The sequence below is a fragment of the Neopsephotus bourkii genome, unplaced genomic scaffold (assembly GCF_033783945.1).
Source record: "Neopsephotus bourkii isolate Nb327-2 ecotype Australia unplaced genomic scaffold, CSIRO-AGI_Nbou_v1 NB_1314, whole genome shotgun sequence".
Classification (NCBI taxonomy): domain Eukaryota; kingdom Metazoa; phylum Chordata; class Aves; order Psittaciformes; family Psittacidae; genus Neopsephotus; species Neopsephotus bourkii.
In genome coordinates, this window is record NW_026901795.1 from 888046 (window position 1) to 906557 (window position 18512).

General features: G+C 45.8%; 1 protein-coding gene across 1 annotated transcript in view; it reads left to right on the forward strand.

The window, feature by feature from the left end:
* The first annotated feature begins 795 nt into the window (after positions 1 to 795).
* The window catches only part of SLC35F1 (solute carrier family 35 member F1), a 236962-nt gene continuing 219245 nt past the window's right edge, over positions 796 to 18512 (forward strand). Inside the window, exon 1 of the mRNA XM_061366196.1 lies at positions 796 to 1264. Coding sequence (XP_061222180.1) covers positions 1068 to 1264 — 197 coding nt within the window. The 5' untranslated portion in view covers positions 796 to 1067. The remainder of the gene's footprint in view (positions 1265 to 18512) is intronic.

Below are 18512 nucleotides of genomic sequence, written 5' to 3' on the forward strand. Positions count from 1 at the left end.
TACAAGCCTCACCCTGGCATGAACTTGAAGTGCCCCATCCCCGAGGAAAATGAACAGAGCTCTGAACTTAGTGGCAGCCGCCATCCCTCCTGCGGTCCCTTACGGGCCTCCCTGGCAGTGCAAGAGCAGGGATGGTGTTCGGGGTATTTTTTATTGCCTTTTTCCAATTCACTGGAGCCAATGCAGGCCACGCCACGTTTCAGAGGGCAGATGGGTGGCAGCTCCTAGGTGCTCGCACCTTCCCGGCCAGCCGAGGAGGAGGTGCCCTGTTGCCTGGCTGTAGGCAACAGTCAGTGGACTACGAAAAAAAACCAACAACCCACCCCAAAAAGTCTGCTAAACACCCCAGAGGAAAAACAACGGCTATTTAATGAGGGAAAGTTCGGGGATAAGCCGCGCTATCCTGCCTTCCCTTTGCCGCCCCAGAGGGAGGGGACGGGACGGCTGCACCAGCCTGCGGGGAGGTACCCCCCATCACACATCCCCCCCTCCCGAATACCGCTCCTCCGGGGATCCCCCGACTCCCTACCGACCACCAACACCCCGCGGGGTACCCTGCGTTGGGGGGGCGGAGAAGCTGCTGCCGCCACCGGCGCCCCCTGGCGGCCTCCGCCGAGCTCGTCCGGCGGAGGAGCGGCGTGCAGGGGCGGCAGCCGCTACCCACGGCTCCGAGGGGGCTCCGCCGCCTCCGTGCCGGGCCGGGCCGGGCCGGGTCGGGAGCCGTGCGCTGGGGGTGCGCGGGGAGGAGGCGAGCCGGGAACAAAGGAGATCGGGGCGGCGCAGCGGCGGTGGCTCCGCCGGGGGGAGGCACCGGCTGGCTGGGCGCGGGGGGTGTGGGGAGGAGGAGGAGGGTCGCCAAACTGCTGCCGCTTCGCCGACCGTGAACTGCACTCGCTGGAGGCGGTGGCGGCAGCCCGCCCCTCGCTGCATGGCAGCCCAGTGAGGGAGGAGCGGGCGAGGGTCTGGCGCTGCCCGGAAGCCGAGGGAGCCAGCGCCGGCGGCAGCAGCGCCCGCCGCCCTCCCGCCGGGATGCTCCCCGCGCTCCGCTGAGGCGAAGCCCCGCAGCGATGCTCTCCCCCGAGCGCCACCGCCACCACCGCCATCCCCCGCAGCCGCCGCCGTCGCCGCACCACCCGCCGCAGCCCAGCCATGTCGTGGCCACCATCGAGAACCTGCCGGCGGAGGGCGGCAGCGGCGGCGGCAGGAGCGGCATCTCCTCGCCCTCCTCCAGCGTGCGCCAGAGGATCAGGAAAGTGTTGAACAGGTGAGGCCGGGGAGTGCTCGGGCGGCTCTGCGCACCTCTCCGCCCCGTCGCTGCTCGCCCCGGGGCGCGCAGGTCCCGGGGGCGGCCGTCGGGTGAGCCCGGCCCGGCCCCTCGGCGGCGTGGGCACAAAGGCTCCGGCGGAGCGACTCGCTCTGCTGGGCCGGGCGAGCAGCGCCTTTCCCCGCAGCAGCCGCGGCCAGGGGGCGGTGGCGCGGAGCCTCTCCCGGCCCATTGCTGCCTCCGAGGCGGCGGGGTGAGGGGCGGCTCCGGCCCGTTCCCTCCCTCCGCTCCGGGGCCGGTGCTGGTCTCACCTGCCTTGCCCGCAGGCACATCCCCACAGCTTGGCCCCCGCTCCTCCCGCCTGTCTCGGCTTCCCTGGCCCGCGGGACGGCGGGGAGGAAGGACCCCACGTACCCGGTACCGCAGCCCGGCTGGTGGCGGAGGCTTGGAACGGCGGCTCCAGGCGGGAGGGCGGCGGGGAAGGGGCGGCCCCTCGTCCCGACCGGGTCCGCCAGGAGCGGGGCTTTGCCCGGACCCGATCAGGTGTCGCGGGCAGCATGCTGTGGCTGCGGGAGCGGGCTGCCGGCGGGACGCTGGCTTGTCCCCTCGCCTGTGCGTGCGGCTCGGGATTGTCAGCGCAAAGCCAGGGAAGCGCAGGGTGCTAGGGGTAAATAATTCACCGAACGCACAAGGAAACACTGGAACCATCTTATTCAAATCTTTTGCGTTCTTTGCCAGTTGTTTCTTTTGCACTGCATTTGATTAGGGCTGAGATTTTTGCCATAAAAGTTGTCTATCCAGAGCCTAACCGATTGCACTTCTCCAAAAGGCGCTCCTGCCTGAAAAGCCGACTGAAGTGATCCCTTTCTGCCCAGTGACTTTTATGTGCTGAATAGAGCTGTTGCAGGGTTTTGGGCAGCAATGTGATGGTGCCTATCAGTGTCGGCCTCTTTGTCCCCCATTTAGTTTCAGACACATGTAATATGGATAACCTACTAAGAAAAACGGCTGTTCTCTCTGGATATACTAGTTTTGAAGGTGAAGGTCTTTTTCAAGCCTTTAAACATTAGGAAATCATGATTGTTACTATCTTTGTTATAAATACCTGAAGGTATTCGATTGTTCACAGATTGTTGCTGTTAGATGCAGCTAATTAGCTGCAACCATTGTAGGAGGATCCTCAAACACATCAGTAAGGGAGAAAATATTTATCCTTTCTTATTCAAGCATGAGGATTGAAAATAAGTTGAAATAAGTAAGAGCTGCTTCAGCTGAATTATACATTTCCTTATACATGCATGTTAGTAACTCTCAGCATAGTCAAATTCACTCAGTTCCTCAACCCAACTGTCTGTGCCATCGTGGGTGTCGTGTGCTTGCAAAATCCTGCTCTCCTTCAGCTTGGTCATCCTGAGGTGTGTGTCCATCCTGAAACGAGACACTAGAGGAAAGAAGTTTTCTCAGGGGCAGCAAGAGAGGAATTAAGATGTGGTGAGGGGATCAGATACAAAAGCAATATATACTCCTGTTCAAGGGTGGTAATAGTGAGGGGGCCATCAAACTGACCATGGCCTTCATGGCTAGAAGATATTGGATTAATTCAAATAGGTCATGCTTATGCATGTATATGATTCTCAGCCATAGAAAAGAGTCAAGTAAGTATTTACTATTTTAGATAAATGATTGAAATGAGAATATAGAGGTTTTTGTTTTGTTTTTGTTTTTGTTTTTTAAGGGAGAAAGGATAGAAATTGGCTCCAGTGACCGAAGTTCAAATCTTTGTCTGATTCACAAACTTGAATCTAGAAATGAGATCTCCCATTGCCCAGAAGAGCACCCTAATGAACAGGAGCCCTGTCACTTTTTCATAGAATCATAGAATGGTTTGGGTTGAGTTGGAAGAGACCTTAAAGATCGAGTTCCAACCCCTCTGCCATAGGTGGGGATGCCTCACACTAGACCAGGTTGTTCAAAGCCCCGTCCAGCCTGGCCTTGAGCACTGCCAAGGACGGGCAGCCACAGCTTCTCTGGGCAACCTGTGCCAGTGCCTCACCAACGTGACAGTAAAGGATTTCTTCCTAATACCTAATCTAGATCTACTCTCTGTCAGTTTAAAATCGTTACTTCTTCTCCTACCACTACTTACTCTTATGAAAAGCCCCTCTCCAGATTTCTTACAGGCCCCCTTCAGGTACTAGAAGGCTGCTGTAAGATTTTCCTGGATCCTTCTTTTCCACAGGCTGAACAAGCCCAAGTCTCTCAGCCTGTCTTCTTAGGAGAGGTGCTCCAGCCCTCATGAACGTGTTCATGAACATGTTCTTTTCTCCTCTACAGGCATGAAATGAAAGTCAGTTTTTTCCAAATGTGGTTTGTGGAGTGGGACAAGACTTGTTACTGTGGTGTTTTAAAACAGCCTTTTCCTTGTGTAAGAGAATCCTCAGCACATCCAGAAGTCTGTATCAGGGGAAATACTGCCTGAGTTAGGTTTCCTTGGTCTTTACATGGGAACTAATGACACAGTCCATGTAAGGTCATGACTTTCACGCAATATTTCTGTTGATAGAGTGAAGTGATACAGTGAAATGGATGCTTATGAAATGAAAATGTTTTCATCTTCTGTGGGAACAATAGCATGCAAATGTGTAAGGGAAAGGAAGAAATATATATGGTATGTTCCTAAAGAAGCAGGAGCCCAGAGCAAACTAAGCATTGGCTTCTTCAGTTAATGCTGTTCTGCTAGAACAGGGTAACACTTTCTCCGTGCTATCTCTACCATTTTGTGCACTATTTGCTTGAGACCCATTTGTGAAAGATCCCTGATTGACTTATTCTGTTTTCTGCTACACAAAACGGGGGTTCTCAGGAAGATGAGCAAAACAAAAAGCTTTGTTTTTGTGAAAGACTACCTGCTTGTAGCTGATGGAATCATAGAATGGTTTGCAAGGGACCTTTAAAGGTCACTGAGTCCAGCCCCCCTGCAATGGGCAGGGACATCTTCAACTAGATCAGGTTGCTCAGAGCCACATCCAACCTGACCTTGCATGTTTCGAAGGATGGGGCACCCAGCACCTCTCCGGGCAACCTGTGCCAGTGTTTCACCAAAACAAAATTTATTACTTACATATATGTAGTCTAAACCTACCCTCATTTAGTTTACAACTATTACCCCTTATCCTATCACAGTGGGCCTTGCTAAAAAGCCTTTCCCCAGCGACAGGTCAGGGAGTAAATAAGACAGCAGGAGAATGGGCACAGGCTCTGGCAGAAACTGAGCATCATTTCTCTCTCACTTTATATGTAAGAATTTGGTCATCCAGGCACTTCGTGATTCCTGAATTGCCTCGAGAGGCTGCTCTTAAAGTTGCTTTACAAGGTATGAAAACGTGTTTTAACTTCACCTCCCAAACTCTCCTCCCTGTTCACTCAGTAGATCCTGAGGTAATACAGAAACAGTGGAACACCCCCCTCCCCAGGGTATTTGAAAAGAGAACATACCGAAAGCAGAGCTGGTGGACTGTAACAGTCTATTTCAGTGATCGCATCAAACACTGAGCTCTGTGAAAAAGCTGTCCATGAAAGCAAAGTAAACCACAGAACTGAAGGGTCAGAATCATGGAGGACTGGAAATGCTTGATGAAATTGTGGGACTTACTGGAACAGTTTGGATATAAATCCTGAGCTGCCAGTGGTCCTGAAGAGGACCTGCTGCAACAGGTACAAGCTTCCTGTTATCCTTGAAGTCTGGGAAGGATGGCTTGGAATTGCTGTTGCGTTAAGAGGAAATGCAGATTACATACTGCAAATACGCTCCTGGACCTGTGATTCACATCCATGGTCCATGAATCTCAACTGCAGGGTGCTGCCTCGTACCTTCCTTGTCCCTGGCTGACTCTGCCCTGCTACATTGCAAGGGAGAGAAAGAACAGTGTTGGCTGTTTGATTGCTTGCTTGCTTCCACTCAGCCTCTGCAAAGCCAAAATTGGACTCCACCAACTCTGCTTGCAGAGGACCACTTGATGAGCAGTGACTCACCTGCTCCACATTGCCTCCCACCTATAGCAGGAAGCAAGAAGAAAAGGAGAAAATCATGTGCTTTGGAGTTCTGCGGTTCTCCGCGCCTCCACCCCAGCACCTGCCTGTTTCAGAGGTACCTGTTGGTAGGTCAGCACTTCTTCTGTGTGCCTGTCTTCTAGCACAGAAGGGGTCTCTTGTGGCTCTTCCCTGCTCTCCCTATCTGACCCTAAGCTCAAGAGCACAGAATCACCTGTCAAATGTTGCCAGTGGCCCCTGAAGACTTCTGAAGCATGGATCTCTTGTTGGAAAGACTGGTCATCACCTCTGCAGAGGAACTGGGCAGAGAATAAACATTGCTGAAACACAGGGGGAACGTGTTGCCAGATGATCTCTGTGGGGAATTTTTAAAAATTATTTATCTAAATGAAAGCCAACAGGTGATTATGGACCTGGACACAATCTCTTTAGTCCTAGGCATCAGGACAAGGAGGGGAAATGAAGTTTTTCCAAGGAAATAAGTTAGTATCTTTGGATAGTATAACAAAGTTATTTTACCTAAGTGAATGTGAATATTCCAGTAAACAAAAAATACCATAGCCTCACCAATGAGCTCAGGTTTCCAAAGTAACATCTGAGGCTCTGCTATTGTGTTGCTTTCCCTGATGAGAAAGCTGGATGGCCATACTGTTTTCTGGGTTTACCCACTTCTATCTTATAGTACTTTCTTAAGGAATAAGATCTAGCCATGCCTTATCTTGCTGTTTCAAGGGTATCTTCATGTGCTTTGTATTTTTCAGAAGTTTCCTAAAAATCATATCAGAATATTAGAGGCTTATTGAACTTGATATAAAAAAATGGAGTAAGAGTAATTTGAAGCACTTAGTCCCATGCCATCTTTCAAATAGATTTGTAGCTGTCTGCTCTAGTGAATTGTGAAAGCTGTCTCTCGAGGAGTGTGTCTATCTGTACTTCTTTGCTCATTCACTTTATCCAATAAATTTCAGCCTTCTGCATAATGCCAGTGTATGCTCAAATTGCCACTTCTTTTCTTAGGAAAAGGAAGAAAAAAGAATGTTGCTAATAATTGTAATTCATTAAGCTAGGTAGGGATTTATTGAGCAAAATTATATGAAGAAAACCAGTTTAGATTCTTCTTTAGATTCTGCTGTTTGGGTACAGTCTGTGTAAAGTTTTTGCCTTTTTAATATGCTACAGGCCAAATTCATCCCTGATAATGGAGTTGAGGAAGAATTTGTCCCACTAGCTGACTAACTTTGAACTTCAATTGTGTGTCAAGGCTACTAACACTTCAGAAATGAGAGCTGTTTAAATGACAGTGCAAGTCTCAAAAGCTATAACCCTATGATTTTTTTTTTCTAATAACATGTATCCACATAGAAAATCAGACAGAGGGAGTTTATATATTTAAAAAGAACCTGAAACTGAATAATAATGAAATTGAGGTAATGTATTTTGTCGCCCCAAAGCAATACTGTCTTTCAGTTGACTGATCAGAGAGGCAAACAAACCAAATAATTTATGGCATTTTTCCTTAATGAAAAGCAAGTCAAGGATCAAACATACCATTTTGGGAATCCAAAAAAAGAGTGAGTATTCATAACCTTCAGTTGCTTTGCTTTCTTCTTCAAAACAAAAGGATTGGCTTCCTTTGGGATTTTTATTCTCAAAAAGTATAAATAGCTTCTAAAGTCCACCCAGAATAACAGTGACTGTAGAAGGTTGAGTCTGAGCCCAATTCAGATAGCTGTAGTTCTCCTTTTAGGTAAAAACGTTAATAACATTCTGAAATAAGGCAATGAAAATGAGTTCACAGCATAGATCAAACAACTAGGTTGTCTTTCTTGTGCCTGTTAGTACTATTCTTTTCAGTCAGGGAAGTGGGAAGGTCATATCTGCCTGTAGGAAAGCATCCTAGCAGAGGATTTAGAACTCAACTGATGAAAAATTGTCCCCCTCACCTTGCTTTTGCTTCTGAGAATTTGCATCTTAGGAGGTAGCAGCCTTGCTGGTCCTAGTCTGAAATAGTGATACTGTAAATGCGCTGCAGTCTGAACCTGACAGTGGACATACTGATTGGGACTGGGAAGAGACTTTTCCTAGGAGGGTCAGTGTGGCAAGATGAAATATGTGGGTGTCTTCTGTCTACCTATGACATTCGGAAGGCTGGTACTTACTGGGTGCCTGTCTGTAAGTGGAAATTTTTGACACTGGCTGTGCCGTGGGCTTTGGGAAGGGGTTACTGCCTCTTGAACTAGGGGGGTTTCAAAGGAGCAGCACTGTAAATGGCTCCATAGAGAAAGCTGGAGGAATGGACAGAGTGGCTCTTATGGAATGGACAGAGCAGCTTTAATGTGCTAATGAGGGGAAGGCCAGATGCCAGCACTGATCAGAAGAGCTCTTTGTGGCTCTGTCTCTTTAGAGATGGCTGGAGTCTCTGTCCTTATCGGGGTTGTTTCTGCAGGCAGAGGCAAACACTGGGTCTATTAGTGAGGTGTTCCCTTCCTTTAAGTCAGCAGATAGCCTTACAGATCAGCACTTGAATACTGATTAGGGATAATTACCAGGAAAGCTTAGGAAAAAGAACCTACTAAAGAAGCCTAACTTTAAAAAAAACTACAAAAAATCACCCCCCAAACCCAACAGCAAGAGAGCGCTCGTGCTCAAAGGCTTGTGAGCCGAGCTTAAACTCAGCTGAAATCACCTGTTGCAAGAATAGCAGTATGGGGACTTGTAAAATGCTACGACTGCAAAGTGCGTATGTATTGGTGGTTGTGAAATTCATGCTGTGAACCACCTAACCTACCTGGCTTTGCCTATTTATGTGTGTCGTCTGTCCCTCTGGGATTTTTGCTGAAAACACACCAGTTTCCAACCTTGTCTTTCAGCTTTCTCTGACTTGGTTTCTCTTGTGATTTAAGAAAGCATTTTTCAATAAATATTCACTCTGTCGTTTTGTCCTAGAGGCACCAAATGATTGAGTTAGCAGGTTTGACCCCCATGCATCCCATTCTCCTCTGTGTGGCTGGAACTAAAGAGCAAGAGGGGGGAGAATCTGCATCCTGGCAGTGCTCACTGAGAGCACCTGTGTGGCAATACTATGCCATACCTCTGCAGAGAGTGTGCCTGCTTTTTGGGATGTGCCATGGTACATGGCGCTAGCCAGATAATTTCCTAGACAGGGTGGATGACCCTTGGTCTCATGAGAAAGGTCTATCCACAAATGACACCATGCAGGTGCCACCATGAGAAATTGTGACACTTATTAAGCTAGCCTTCTGTTTGCAGCTGATACAGTCATTTTCCCTTGGTGTGGTGGTCAGTTGCTTCCTTACACTGTGTTTTCCCATGGTGATGTGGGAGACCATGCTTCACCTTCAGACAGGTCTGACCTGAGACAGCCTGTAGGAACTTAGAGGCCAATAGTGAATCTTCTTGTTTGCTGTAACTTTTATTCCTGTCAGAAGATGGAGATGAGTCAAAACCTTGGCAAGAAGGATTGGGTTTCTCAAGACTGCACATTCAGCAGAGTTTCTTATGTCCAGACTGGATTTTTTTGGATGGAAAGCAAGTAAGACTTAATGGTAATCTAGTGATGGGAACAACTTACTTAGGAGATCAGGTTTAACTGTGCTCTGCTTTGCATCCCTGAGGGCTGCTGCAAACACACGGACTGTGATGTCCTCTTGAGATGAAGAACTGCAAAAGGTTGTGGTTTTGTCCTAATGCAGAATTTTGAAAATTGAAAGTTTGGGACAAGAAGATGCTTTTTTTGTTCAGCTCATCTCTCAAGGCATTTCAGGCTTCAAGGTGTTCATTTACAATAGCATACTATACTTGAAACAGTTGCTGCATCTCTAATACAGATGAATGAGGTAATTTCTGTCCAGTAACACAACCATAATTATTACTTCCCAAGCCCTAGTGTTAATAGCAACCTGTGAGCCAGTGTTAAGTGATGACAAAATGAAACCAAAATATGAAACATGTATAGTGATGGCCATTAGTTAGCCCTCTCTGGTGTTCATTTGTCAAAGAAACTGTTGCACGTGTGTTCAGAAGCCTGCTTCACTGTCTGTTATTGGGCTGCATTGATTTTAAAATGGTGCTGCCTTCTGTGCCACATTCATTCTCATTACTTTTCTCATTTGGCAAATGTTTTGATGTGACCTGATGTGGAAATTGGTTAAGTGGGGATTAAATTTTTCACTATGAAGATGGAGAGGCCCTGGCACAGGTTGCCCAGAGAAGCTGTGGCTGCCCCATCCCTGGCAGTGTTCAAGGCCAGGTTGGACGGGGCTTTGAGCAACCTGGTCTAGTGGAATGTGTCCCTGTCCATGGCAGGGGGGTTGGAACTATACGGTCTTTAATGTCCCTTCCAACCCAAACCGGTCTATGGTAAATGTTTCCTGCCATTTGGTGAAATGGAGAGGGAGCCATTGGCAGTGTTGGAGGGAGATACCAGCATCTGTTCCAGTTCTGCTACTTCATCAACCTAAGTGAAGAGGAAGAGAGGTCCACAGCTCCACTCCTGGATGTCTCCAGCCTAGTAACTAAAATCCAGATCCTTAATGTAGCCTTGGGGTTGCTAGCTCAGATGCATTCAGTGGAAGCGGAAGTTTGGGGTATATTGTCTGAATGAGAGTGATGGCTACAATTTAGAAACCATGGAATTTATCTCTGCCTTTTACTGAAGAGAGGAGTTAGATGTCTAACTCTTGAAGAGGAGGCCTGACAGGAAGGGATTAATAATTCAAGATGGATAAGGCATAAGCTGTACCCTATCCTATGCTTTCTTTTTTCTTTTGTCAGGGTGCAGTATTCTTTTGTGTGGATCTTTGCTTTCCCCCCTCTATGATGATCAGACAAATGTTGGAAAATACTTAATAAAATTAAATTAATTACCTTGTGGCTATTCTAAGTCCAGGTATTTTATGGAGCCACTGTGTTTTCAGTGGCTTCTGCAGCCTGATTTAGGCTTTTTACCTTCTGAAATCTGTTCTTACTAGAAGCTAAGTGCTATAATGAAACTGAGCAAGTGTTTCTTTCCTGTTGCTCTTTTCCTTTTCTCTTTCTGCTGCTGCTACAGACATGAAATACTTTTGATTATGTTTTTGTTTTAACTCCCTGTTGCCAGTATATTGAGGTCTGTAGGGACTCTTCTGTATAGATTGAAAGTGAGGAAGGACAGGAAATAGCGAGTAGGTTGTGAAGAGTTGAGCAGGGAGCTGGGAAATATTTTCGTGGGTATGGGATTTGATACTTGAAGGAAATAAAACTTTAATATTGTAGAGATGATTTTCATCAGGCTGCGTATGTGGCTTAAGTACCATCAGTCTCCAAACTTCATCTCATGTGCTGGGGAAAGAGCCAGCACCCAATATATGTAATGATCAGACTCAAGTGCCTACGTTCCTGCATGACCTACCTGATGTGCACAGGTAACCTGCAGCCAGATTTGGATACCTGAGCCCTCTGTTGGGTGCCTGGTGTGCTGAGGGGGGTGCTTTGTAGAAGAAACTACTATTTTTCTGGAATTCAGAGATCACCATTTGCAGAAGTATGGTCCGGCTTGTCCAGAGCAGGCAACACCTGTGCTTAGCCCTGGAGACCTTGCTCTGTTGCCTTCTCTTCACGTTCTTCTACCAAAGGTGCTTTGCTTTGGTTTAGCACTCACCAGCAGGTTTGTGACAGTACACTGTTTTTCTCTGTCCAGCTTGTGGTGGTGGTGGATATGACGTCTTTGAAGAGGTTCAATAGAATCCAGGACATTTGAGGACTTAATCTAGAAGTGCAGGGGCAAGGTAGTATGGTGGTTGTCCTACCTGTCTGTGGAAGGGTTATGTTACATCTGTGTCAACCAAGTAAAATCTCTGAGATTCAGAGTTTCTCCTGCTCTAAAGAGATTACTTGAGTTTAAGACACCAAGTAATTCCCTGATAATTCACTTGAAAAAAGGACTCTGTCTGTATGTGTAAGCATGCAAGATCTTTTAGGATGAACTGCAAGTTACCTAAATTTAACATCCTGTTATAAATAAATAAATTCCAGCACATTCTGACTCATAGAAGAATTTCTGCTAAATTTGATGTCTGAAATTGTTCATACATATTGATTTGGTAGGTATTACCATGTTAATGGAACTTATCATTACTCAGCTAGATTAATTTATTAGATTTATTCCTACACTTTTAGAATGTATAGATGTATTGAGACATGAGCCTGCAAATCAATACCAATTTCTTTTTTCATTTATGAATCCTCTTACTAACATCCAGAATACTGTTACACTTTAGAGTATTTAGCTGCAATTTATTTTGAACCATACACTCCAACAATTGTGTCTTTCTTCTTTGTGCCCTAATGATTCTTTTTGATGTATGTGGGCTCTGTTTGAGCTAAATGCCATGCATCAAGCATCAAACGAGTCATGACCATACTCTAGTCACTGGGGATAGTCAGCAACTTAGGTGTTTGTGAGATTTGGGCTCCGAGACCAGACCTAATCTTTGAGATGTGTTTTGGCTGCTGTTCTGCATGGGAGGCCCAAAGCAAGAGAGGAAACAAAGGTAAAAATCTTATTTACAACTAAGTTGCCTACAAAATGTAGTGTATTTGCATGTTTTTCTTTGAGCAGTGGCCATGTGTACATTATCCTTTGGAAGTAGTGGTGTTTGAGACGTGGTAGCAAAGACCAGCCAGAATAGATAGCTGATGTAGGGCTTACTCGCTTGCTTCCGGAGCATAAGCATCAGGCAGAAGCTATTGAAAGTTTGATGGGAAGTAAGGAAGGTGGAGGCTACAGCAGCTATGGAGGAATAAAGTGTTTTTTTGCCCATGCTGCCATTTCAAGACAGATCGACAGCACTGATGGTAGGGAGAGATCAGTCTTCATGTGGTCCAAGCATGGGCTTTTCTGTTCCCATCACGGTGTCAGTAGTGTTTGTAGATACCATCCTTCCTTCCTTTGGATGGACCAGAAATGTTCTGTAACTCTCAGGAAGAGGATTGCAGAGACCTCAGCCCAGCCTCATCCAGAGCAGCTCACTACACATTTTGGTGAGAAATCTCCAGCAGCTGCAAGCACACAGAGATAATGTTTCATCCAGAGGTCTGCAAGGTGAAGCTCCTTAAAACTAACTCTTCTCCGGCCAGCTTTTCTTTGTTGTTTTCCTGTAAAAGTTGCTCTGTACACCCTGTATGCTGCTCATCATACCACTTTTTGGTCTGTACTTAACTCTTGCTACTGTAGCTGCTGCTTCTGCACCACTGCAATTGCTGGGCATTAAAAGCTCAAGCTGATAAACAAAAACAATACGCACAAAAGGACCAGTCAGGAGAGAGGGGGAAACTGAGGGGGAAAACCTCACCCCCAAAACCATCATGATGCAGAAGTAGACATTGTAATTAGAAAGATGGGGAGATGCCCTGTGAATCCTGGCTGTCTCATTGAGTCGTGGGATTTGGGACCAAAGCCGGAGCGTTATGGTTTGTGGTGGTGTGACTGCTTGACTGAAAGTTACAAGGAGACCTGGTGGACAAAAAGCAGCTCAACCAGCCCGTGGCAGTGTAGGGCAGTGAGGGGTGGGCCTTCTGCCTGTTTTGCTTTCATAAGAAGCTTGTGTTGCAGCAGCAGATAAAGGGAAGTATTGTGTTTTGAAGGACTTGGGATGAAGTTACATACAGTAATAGATCCTGATTTATGGTCCAGGATTGGACACCAATTGGTTTTTCAGCCTCCGGCAAATCTCTCAACCTCCCAGGGTCTGGTTCAGTACCTGTAAAATGGGGATAGTTAAACTTAACTACCTGGAAGAGTTGTTGATTAGTTAATGCTTGTAAAATGCTATACAGTGCTATAAAATACAGCATAGTGCTCAGAAGCATCTGCTCTGCGGTTACTGTAGTGCTTCTCTGAAACTTTATGGGCAACCGTTTGCCAAGAAACAAAATGACTGATGCATGCAGTACATGCAGGCTTTGGGAGACAAGGGGATGGCATCCTTTCAAAGGCAGCTAACTTCCCTGAGGTACCTCCTGTCGGAATACAAGGGGAAGTTTCCTGAACATAGCTGCAGTGGTCTTGCACTGAAACTGGTGTCGGATGAGGTTGGGACTGCAGCAGGGGGCTCTGACAGGTGATAGAAGAGCACTTTGCTCCACTCCCAGTTGCTCATTCTTGTCCCTGTCTCCAGCCTTCTTCCCCTTTGTTGTGCTGGTGGAGCTGTTTGCGTGGTGGCATGGAGAACCATGTTGGTGGCTTGAAGCAGAAGGGAAGAAAAACAGAAGAAAGTTTCTGTTGCTGTTGGTTTGTGTTTCCAGATGTATCTTCTCTCCAGTGGAGTTTATCATGTGGTGACAAAAACATGGACTAGCATGGAGAATAGGGTGATACAAGGGTGAGAACAAGCATGGAGAGAAAGCAGGGCTGAGGCTGCTGAATCTTTGCTGACACTGGCGATGATGCCACAAACCATGTTACCCAAACACAGAAGATGCTGCCATCACAGGGGTTAGGAGATGTGTTAGTGAGCTGACCTCCTTTCCTGCCTCCTGAGACATGTTATGCTGGTTTCACTGGAGATGTGTGTATGGCAGCATAAGAAGTGGTGAAGATGTGATGCTGGCTGGAGCTCACCAGGTTGTGTGTGACACTGCCAACAAGGGGGAAGGAGCTAAAGATGTGCCAGAGATGAGCCTGTAATAATTTCTGAGATTTGCATCTTGATGCTATTATTTGGGATACTTATGACATGAATGTATGGCACTATGTGAACAATGCACATGCACACATGCATACTGATTTGGTTTAATAGGGGACTGTTAAGAGAAGAACAAGTGTGCGTAGGAAACCATTTCCTAATCAGCCACTCCTGATTTAGTAAAGTTATTAGAAGAGGGTAGTGAGTTACCAGGTGCAAAGATTCACCCTTTCAGCCATTTTACAGAACTTGGTAAGGTAAACCTGAGCAATATGTTTGCTCTTAAGTCACAGTTTCACAAACTGCCGAAAGGTCTCACTTCTGTCTCTTCGCTGCTCCTGGCTAAATTGCTCCTTCTGCTTTTGCTAAGCCAGGTCTGGTTCCTGTCATATCTCACAGTTGGCTCCCTAAACCAGCAGAGAATTAACCTGGCTGAAAAAGGTTGTTGTTGTTGCTGGTCTTTAGCTAGCTTTTGATTAGACTAGTGCCTAAACCGGGGAAAGGAAGGAGCCTGTGGGCAGGGAACAGGGAGCAATAGGGACAGAAGAGATGGAGAAAATAGGGATTGGAAATAAAAGAAACTGAAAAGAAGGAAGGGAAATATCTCTTTCTATGTTTTTCGTCTCATCTGTACTGTAATACCATGCCTGAACTAACTGCTTGTTGCTAGGGTCTTTAGCTTCCTGCTGTTCTTTAGCTTCTTGCTATCCTACCTTTTCCCTTGTTATAAACTTTAGTGATGATGTTCCTGAGAAACGTGGTGATGACCCCAGCTGAAACTGGTGGGTATCAACAGTTGGTAAACAGTCAGCTGTAGCCAATTCCCCACTCAAATAGGGGTAAGTGATGTGATTGTGTAGAAGGAAAAGAGAAGGTGGTTTGGTATTTGATGGTATAGATCTGGATGGAGCTGGTGAAAAAAAAAAAAATGCATGCTGTATGTTTGAAGTCTGTAAGTACTTGCTGTGCTGTACTGTTGGAGGTGATGGTGGAGGTGTGATGTAGCCCTAAATGGACATGTCTTCCTTGTTGCACCTTCTGTTTGTTTGTTTGTAGGCTCGACTGAGTTCAGTGGGGATGGGCATTTCTGCAAAAGCTTAATATATATATGCTATGTGTTTCTGTGTTAGAAGCCTTATCCCTGGTACTGTTTTTTCACAGTAACTGAAAGGTGTATGTTCAGCAGGTCTAAAATCACTGTACCCAGTGCGTGGCAGTGCCCTTGTGGGCTTTATGACTCACTTTGTCTGGTGTGGTGTGCAGTAACTTTTCTGCTGCTGATGGTTAGAAAAACAGCAACTGATCAGTGGTCGCTGAACTGGTTCATCTTGCTTTCTGTGACAGCATGCTCTGTATTTCAGCTTTCTCCTATAATGCATACTGTGAATAGCTGATGTGATTTTTATTTGGCCAGTGTAACTTTGGAGGTGTATTGCTGCTCCCTGGCCTTTTTTTCTCTCTTCTGTCTTTACCTAGAGCCAGCAGTCAGGTGCTTGGTTTCCCAGAAGCCATGCATTAGAGGGGGTGCTCTGATCAGTAATCCAATGGCTTCAGTTACTGAAAGAATTTCTTTAAAGAAAAACCTCCACCAATTTGGGCACTTTGGGAGTGGTCACATAGGGCTCCTTCTGGGTAGAGAGATTTTGCTGACATGTAAAGATAGTTTTGTGTGAGTGTTCATTAGTCCTGCTTCCCAAATCAATCCTGTATCATTCTAGCATGCTGTTGTATTCTCCATCAAGAGGCTACAACATAGAGTCATAGAATAGTTTTGGTTAGAAAGGATCTTCAAAGGTCATCTAGTCCACTGCCCCTGCAGTGAGTACGGATACCTTGAACTAGATCAGGTTGCTCAAAACCCCATGTGAGCCTGGTCTTGAATGTCTCCAGGGATGGTGCATCTACCACCTCTTTGGGCAACTTGTTCAAGTATTTCACCATGCTCATTGTAAAAAATCTCTTCTTCAGATCTAGCCTGAATCTTCCCTCTTTTAGTTTAAAACCATTACCCCTCATCCTATTGCATCAGGCCCTTCTAAAAATCTTTCCTTGTGCTCAGTGTATCACTCTAGTGTATCGCTCTTCAGCTCTAGTGTATCACTTCACAACACCCTCTCCTCTTCTGCCACAAGTAAAAGTGTTGTATTTAGAGCACCAAAAGCACAGACAGAGGTGAGGAGGAAAATAGGTATTGTAGAAGACAAAAAGGATGAAAAGGTATGGTTGTATACTGTGCCTGGAGAGAAATAAAGAATAAACAAATCCAGACAGAGGATGTTTTGCATTGTTTAGTTCTTCATTATGTTCCTATTGAAAAAGATGGAAGTGATAATAGAAGTTCCAGATCAGGGCCTAAAGCTTCTTTGGGTTGTGACTTTCTCCTCACAAAAATTTAAAATAAATAAAGTAGGACGTTGCAGTTTGCCCAGTTTTTAGCAACTGTGAGATTGTTCTGGAGTTTCTTGGCAAGTTATTTTCATGAGTGGTGGTAGGCAACCACTTTCTGATCCCCAAGGTGGAATTTTAGGAGGTTTTGGGTTTGTGATTTGAGTCAGAGGATTGTGTTTCTGTCAGTACAAGCCGAATTTATCACTGTTTACAGGTCTAGCCGTTAGCACCTGTAGTTTTTGTGCAGCAGTACTAAAGGTAAGTTTGGCCATGGAACAACTACGATACTTTCTTTTTGCCTTGAACTCTAAAAATTTCTCTGGTTTGCGGTTCCCCACTATCCTCTGGATTACTGCCCAACACAACTCGGATTGTTTGCTGGGGCTGGGCTTGTTTCAGGGAAGCTTAAACCATTGCCACATATCCTGCTCTCAATTAAAGCTTTAACACTTGTAAATAAACACAGTCCAGGTTGGTATCCGTGGGCTAGTCAAGCAGTTGTGTTCAGACAGGGAAGGTCTCTATTACTAGAAGTACAGGCTATGTCGATTAAAAAAAAACCCAACAAAAACCAAAACCAAAAGTGCTATAGGACAGTATAGAGCAGTTCCTGGTTTGATACCAAAATGAGTGAGCAGGAAGCCAGGGAATAAGCAGAAGCTTCTTCCTGGCAGGTAAATCCTGCCAGTGTTTGAATCCCTGTTGTTTGAACTGGGGAGATGCAACACAACTAATATCTCTGCCTCATTTCATCTCTGTGTTTGAGTATGCTTCTGTGGCATAGACGTAAATTGTCAAGGAGAGAGGGAGGAAGGACCTATTTCTTTGCCTTTTGTGTGATCATAATGGATATGGCTCGACTTCTGGCAAGCAGAGATTGTCATGTGACTTGAAATGAACTAGCTTGCATGTGTGGATGTAATATAAAAACATTGGCTGTTCTTGTAAGTGCAGTGATGGTGATGTACTGAGAGTGATGGATCATCTCTTGTCTGAAAGACCTACTGTATGAGTAAAGAAGATATAGTAGCATCTCAGGAAAAAGTGACACCTGAGTTCTTAACATGATTTTCTACTTGGATCCTCAAGCACATGGTAGCCCCGGTTGTGTTTTCTTTACATGGCCAATATTTCTCCTTTCCTCATTCTCCCTGTACATGCAGCCTGCGTCCAAAGCCACAGCAGCACCACAGTTGGAAGATTTCCTGTAAAGGAAGGGGGAGTATGGTCAGAACCTCCCATTCCCAGTGGAGAGGGTCTATTATGAAGGATGAATTGTGCCCAGACAATGCAGCCCCTTGAGGAGCCCATGACCTTTTCGAGATGCTTGTGTGGGTAAGAGGGCACACTTCAGTCCCTGTGTCCCAGCCGAAGTGCGGGTAGTGTGATCCCCTGGTTGTCATAGCAATTAATCACTGCTTTTTTAAGGGCTGGTGTTGACTACAAATCCCTGTAAATTGCCCAGGGCCTGGTTTAAGCTGTTCCTTAGGCACCTTCCTATTTAATTTACCCCAAAAGGTGGGATGGAGAGATGTTTGGGATTTTTTTAACCCCAGCTAGTAAAAAAAATAGAAGCCAGAATGACTTTGGTACGTGCTGTTGGACTGGCTTTCACCTTGGGCTTGCTGAGACACAGGGAATTTCTGTGAAGAACAACTGCAGCATAGATGGGGGGTGGGGATGTTGTCCTGGCTTTCAGCTCAGTGCATGTAGTCTTCACACGACTGTGTGTACCTGGGAAATGTAAGAGACATTATCTTTGAGAGGTATGCATGAATTTTTATTGAGGTTTTTTTTCTATCTTATTCTAGTTATTTATTATTATTATTATGGGAAGATTTATACCAGACAGTTAATGTGTATGTCTCTGGCTTTGTGCCTTAAAAATAACAGCTGGGAATTACTGTTACAGTGATGGAAATGAAAGCCAGCTGCAGCAAGATTGTACTTGGTATTTGTCTGTTTGTGTAAGTAATGGGTGAGAAATAGGCAATGTTTACTATATCATTATTACAGAAACCTGAATAGTGGTGAACACAAATACTTCTTAGAAGTCTTTCTGTAGGTTAGAGCCCTGTTCACAGGAAAGGCAGTCTTAATTTCCTCAGTACATTATTAGAAAATCT